The sequence below is a fragment of the Temnothorax curvispinosus genome, unplaced genomic scaffold (genome assembly GCF_003070985.1).
Source record: "Temnothorax curvispinosus isolate PA1 unplaced genomic scaffold, ASM307098v1 QBEX01007090.1, whole genome shotgun sequence".
Classification (NCBI taxonomy): domain Eukaryota; kingdom Metazoa; phylum Arthropoda; class Insecta; order Hymenoptera; family Formicidae; genus Temnothorax; species Temnothorax curvispinosus.
This window is the reverse complement of record NW_020216870.1, coordinates 166,763-172,513: the sequence shown is the minus strand read 5'-3', so window position 1 is coordinate 172,513 and position 5,751 is coordinate 166,763. Positions and strand designations below refer to the sequence as shown.

The 5,751-nt window shown below is 38.5% G+C and overlaps 1 protein-coding gene across 3 annotated transcripts; it reads left to right on the top strand.

The window, feature by feature from the left end:
* Positions 1-851: 851 nt before the first annotated feature.
* Positions 852-4,434, top strand: LOC112456689 (cyclin-Y-like). 3 transcript variants are annotated; one of them, XR_003041003.1, is made up of 5 exons: positions 852-2,010; positions 2,100-2,320; positions 2,516-2,802; positions 2,951-3,310; positions 3,904-4,432. XR_003041003.1 is itself a non-coding variant. In XM_025019391.1 (5 exons), the coding sequence occupies exons 2-5, from the start codon at positions 1,758-1,760 to the stop codon at positions 3,237-3,239; spliced, it is 1,050 nt and encodes a 349-aa protein (XP_024875159.1). In that variant the 5' UTR covers positions 852-1,508; positions 1,586-1,757; the 3' UTR covers positions 3,240-4,434. The 3 variants fall into 3 exon arrangements, 2 of the variants coding, with proteins under 2 accessions (XP_024875159.1, XP_024875158.1); XM_025019391.1 differs by having other exon boundaries at positions 852-1,508; positions 1,586-2,010; positions 2,951-4,434; XM_025019390.1 differs by having other exon boundaries at positions 2,951-4,434.
* The last annotated feature ends 1,317 nt before the right edge of the window (positions 4,435-5,751 follow it).

Genomic DNA, 5,751 nt, shown 5'->3' with positions numbered 1-5,751 from the left:
TTGAACACTTTTTTCTTTATATAAAGATAAAAATAATTTGATACTGGCATCTGACCATGAGTGTGTTTGATTTCTGTTTTCCTCTCTTCTTATTTCATCTTCATTGTTTATTATTTCACTAACTTGTCTTTCAGTGACATTTTCAACATTATTTTCAGTAAAATCTGTACTATTTTCTTCATTGTTTCGTACATCATCATGTAATGGTATTAATATGTTTTTATTGTCAACTGTACAGTTAAGTGTGTCACAAGAGAAATCAAGATCTTTGTACGAAATTGCAAACTGTAATCCTCCTACACACAAATACAAAGTATATTATTAAATATTTTACATATGGTTTATGTGACAATTAGGGTCGGTTTTTTCAACTTTTTGGTAAGCAAGAAATTGAAAAAAGTGACCTTATAGTTATTGATACGGTAATTGTTAAATATCTCTTGAATCTGTCTGTAAAATTATTTTTACGTATATCTATTATTACCTTCAGTATAACATGTTACGTTTCCATTCGCATCTACTAGGATATTCCCTCTCTCATCTTTCTGTATTCTTCCAATTTCATTGTCCATTGTCTTGTTTGATCTTGTTTATTATAAAATGATTGCTTCTAATAATTTTAGGTTATTGTGTACTACACTGACTGCAACTGACTGCACCAGACTGCACTGCACTGGTTGTACTACCTCCGGACCCAGTGCAATCAGTACAGTGAACTGTTGCACTAGTTCTCTTGCACTGTTACTAAGAACGGCAACATTTTTACCAATTCTGCTACAAAGAACGCTTCAGTGTACACTTTTTGAACTAGTACAGCCAGTTCAGCTACAAAGAACAAACCTCTGCTCCATCTCCGTCAGCTCCGTGCTCCGGCTTTGTCTGCAGTCTGGTATCACCGCGGGGAGGTGCGCAGGGCCGTGGATCGCGGACATCGCGCCCATCGCGGTTCGTTTCGTCGCAGACGTCGCAGTTCGTGGAGCGCGTTCGCGGCGGTGCCCGAGACTCCGAGGTACGAGCCGGATAGACGCGCGACCGCGATGAGGATGGGATTGCCGCCGTGCGGCCGACAATGAATCGCGCTGCGAGTCGCGACCGTGGCCGACCGCGTAGCTCAGGCTGCTCAGGTGCGATCGTAGAGCCGGAAACGGAGTTGACCGGCGCGAACGCGGCACCGAGGCGTCACCGCCTCGTTCTCTGACGATCGCGGGACGAACGTCGGTCCTCCCCGAAGGGAAAGAGAAAGAGAGAGAGAGAGAGAGAGAGAGTGTGTGTGTGTGTGTGTGTGTAAGAGAAAGAGAGGGAGGCGAGGGAGATAGAGAGGGAGAGGGAGGGAGAGAACGAGACGCGAGGACTGCGAGGAGGTCCTCGTCGCGCGAGAGCCGTTGCTTTTTTTGGTCGAGCGTCGCCGACATGAGCCAGACGAGCCGCGGGCGAGCGAGTCGCGTCACCAGTCGCGCGAACGGCTGCCGCCCCGTCAGCTGATCGTTCATCGCACAACGAAATGTGAGGTAGCGAGCGTTACCTCTACACCTATCTCTACCTATCTACCTGTCTACTTACCTTATAACTATACCTAAACGTCAAGCCAGAGGACGTCGTGCTTGCTGCCGCGCGCATCGCGGTTCCGATTTACGCCCGGCCCGCGGTCCCCCCGCCCTCCTCCCGCGTGCGAACTGTGAGACTAACAGCGTGACCGCGCGCGCGAAGTGCGGGAAGCGGGGAGCACACTGGCAACCGGTTAGAGTTTACATGGGAACATGGGGAACAAGAATAGCTGTTGCGTCTACTCCAGTCCGCAGGTCGGGCGCAAGGAAGGCGGGGCGAAGATACGGCCCGAGTGCAACTCGCGCCTGGGCCCGGGCCTGGAGGAGCACCTGCCGGAGGGTGGGATTAGCGTAAATAATTTGCAACATATCAGTGAACGCGAGCCGGAGGACTGGGACTCCGATCCGTCGTTGCACCCGTGCGCGGGAACTATCTTCATGGAGCGTTCCAAGAAGTCTATCGAGAGTGAGTAATACCCAGGGAATGGGCGCAGCAGGCTAGTCTTTAATAAACGGGCATGTATTTGATCGCCTCCCGGTCTCTTCTTTTTCCAGATGGCATGGTGAGGAAGAAGAGTCAACATCAAATAGCGGACACAAGGCCTTTGAAGAAGAGTAGCAGCTGCAGTACAATATATTTAGACGACAGCACGGTTTCACAACCTAACTTGAAAAATACCGTCAAATGCGTTGCCTTAGCCGTTTATTACCATATTAAGAATAGAACGTCGCAGCGACAGATCGATATATTTGATGAGAAACTGCATCCATTAACGGTACTAATATCAAAGAGATACGACGTTGTGCATTAGCTGCCTTCATAAACCACTCATCTATTTCTGTATTTTCGCATCTCTTCTCTATATGCTCATTTAATACCAATCGAATTGATTGCTATAGATCAGACAAATCTTAAGATTTTTTCTTACACGATACTTACATCATACTTGAACAGTAAATCTGTCTTTCAGAGGGACGGTGTTTCGGAGGATTATGACAAGCATAATCCGGAGCATAAGCAAATATATAAATTTATAAGGACTCTGTTTAATGCCGCTCAGCTCACTGCTGAATGTGCCATCATAACGTTGGTTTATCTCGAACGCCTACTTACTTACGCGGAGATAGACATAACACCGGCTAACTGGAAACGTATAGTGCTGGGAGCTATTTTATTGGCGTCCAAAGTTTGGGATGATCAGGCGGTGTGGAACGTGGATTACTGCCAAATCCTGAAAGACATCACCGTGGAGGATATGTAAGTTTTTTTTTCAATTACATTTTAGATTATTGCACTTGCTCGTTTTATGAAACTAAAACAAACTGAAGCCCTGAAAGATACGAGTGGAAGTTTGAGATGCTACTATTAACCATATCAATCGAATAAATTTATAACTTCTAACTAGGAACGAATTAGAGAGGCAATTTCTGGAGATGCTGCAATTCAACATAAATGTTCCTTCGAGTGTATATGCCAAATATTACTTCGATCTTCGTACACTTGCGGAAGCGAACGAATTAACATTCCTTAGCGAGCCACTTAGCAAGGAGAAGGCGCAGAAGCTAGAAGCTATGTCCAGAGTTTACGAAGATAAGGTCACAGCCGAGGCTCTACGTACCGGTATTAAAAAGTGGTCCAGCTTAGACAATGTATGCATAGGCGGACCTAGACGTAGCATTGCTATTTTATCTTAAACATATGCACGGATGTAAAAACGGATCTAAACGCAGAGACGCAAACGTTACTGCTCAGATTTTAAATAAAGGTACGTGAAACTTTGTAAAGACATTGTTACCGATCAATTTTAATGATTTTTGAAAGAGATCGTTTGGATTATACCAAACATTTGTGTTACATCTTTGTTTAATTATTGTGGAATATTTGATGTATTATATACATCTCTTGGCAAACTGTTTTTATATATTGTCTAAACTAGATGTAAAAATATCGCATATATACCGTAATGTACGACTAAGTTGTATCATATTTCCGTCGCAAGTATGGTTTGCAATAACAATCTTAAATCTAACAATTATATATGTACTCTAAAATGTAGACGTTTCTCAATTTATTATAATTTCCAACCTTAAATCTAACCGTTATATGTGTACTCTAAAATTTAGACGTTTCTCAATTTATTATAATTTCCAATGCGTTATTCTAGTTGTCTTCATTAAAGAATCGTGAGGTGATCCGATAGAGAAAAATTTCAGATTGGTCTTCTTTCTAGATACAATTCCCATTTCCAAATTCTAGATTCACTTTGATTAACCGTGTTATACCGCTAATTACGGAAAACTATAAATATTAATCTTATTTGGCAATAAATGTCAATATATTTCTGTTGATTGTGCAAAGATTCTACTGTCTGGGACCTTAAAATGTGGATATAACAAAGCATACGAGAATGTGAGGCGTACTGACGAAACAAAGGGTGAGAAAGAAAATGTTTTAGTCGTAGCATTATCTGTACTGTCCTTATGGGAGAAAATAACTTGTGATATATATTAGTCAACTGTTCATTATCCAAAGCATTTTATATATTGACTGAATTTAATAAGAATCAAACTTACGGCTGATTTACTAATAACATTCTAAAAAGCGAAAATGTATACAGCACGCTTCAAATTAAAGATCATTGATATTTGTTAATAAACGCTACGTAATTTATCAAGATAATCCAATTAGAAATTTGTAAGCCAAAGTTGTAATGCATGTCACTTGATATGTCCAAATTATTTTTTAAGTATATTAATATATTTCTTTGATTTGCCTAACTTCTCACTGTCGTGTACATCGAAAGTTTATTATATGAGAGAGAAATTATCATGGATTTAGAAAATGAATTATATACGTTTTTTTAATATATAATATTCCTATGTACTTTCTTTTGATATGTTTCTATAAGTACACACGTTTATTTGTTTTCATTATTTTGATTTAGAATTATTGCTATTATTATTAGAGTTTCCTTTAATGACAAATGTACAGCATAACAATTTATTTAAAAAAGTTTTTGACACTTAATTCGATATATCGGATTTGATAAATGATTTATGTATATTGAATAATGGTACATAGTGAGAACACCATTTACAATAAGTATATTATAACGTAAATATTAGCAAATCAGCCTTTGTAGCTTATTAAGAATGAAGGGCACGATTAAATTAGTCTGAATAATTGCTTTTATATGGCGTTACTTCCATGGATTTATAATTTTAGATAATGCGCGCGATAAGGATAAGCCATGATATCAGGGTTGCATCTTTTTTCTCTTATAAGATTACTCAGTCTTGCAAGGTTATTCACATTATTAATGATGGAACTTCACTTATAATTAATTTATTTTAACAGGATTATTGAAGTTAACACAATTTCAAATCCACATTTGTTTGTTCTTTTCATTATGTAATACGTATTACTTTTAGATGCTTTACAGAGATGTGTCGAATATTCATCAGCCTTTAATATAATAGGAAATTATGAAGTGATCACATTTTTATGGCCATAAAATTTCTATAAATACTACTATAAAATATTTAAATCGGACAGCTATGTAAAGTATATGCGTTTCGTATAGCATGCAATTAAATCTTCCAAAGATCATCGAGGAACACGCTCACTAAAAAAAAAAGAAAAAAGAACTTAGAGGTTGTATCATATTCACATTTTACTGTATAACAAGGTCAAATTGAAATACCATTAATATAACGTGTACCATATATATTACTAATTGACTTATATATGATATAATTTAATATTTTGTACCTACCAATTAGAACTTAAAAATATAAGATAGTCTTATTGTATGACTGGTTGTACGTCTATAAGAATTAAAGAGTGTAATCTGAAGTTCCATTGGATTTTCAGAATGCCCGTTACGGAGGAAGAGTAATTGCGATTTATTATTATTTTTATATTTTATTACACGAAAGTCAGAGTATTGTAACGGTCGAATTTATAATATAGAGCGGCTGCAAAGCCCGATGTATGCGAGAGGAAACGAAACGAACTACGTACGTTCTCAGCTTTTAATGCATTTGTATAGTATATACCGGATGATAAGAGCATGATGTAACGTATTTGCAATTTCTGTCCATATTGCAATTTTTTATTTCGCCTGTCCGATAAATAAAAATATATTTTTACTGCATTACTATATCATAGGTAACTACATACATACGTGCTATGTATGCTGCGAAA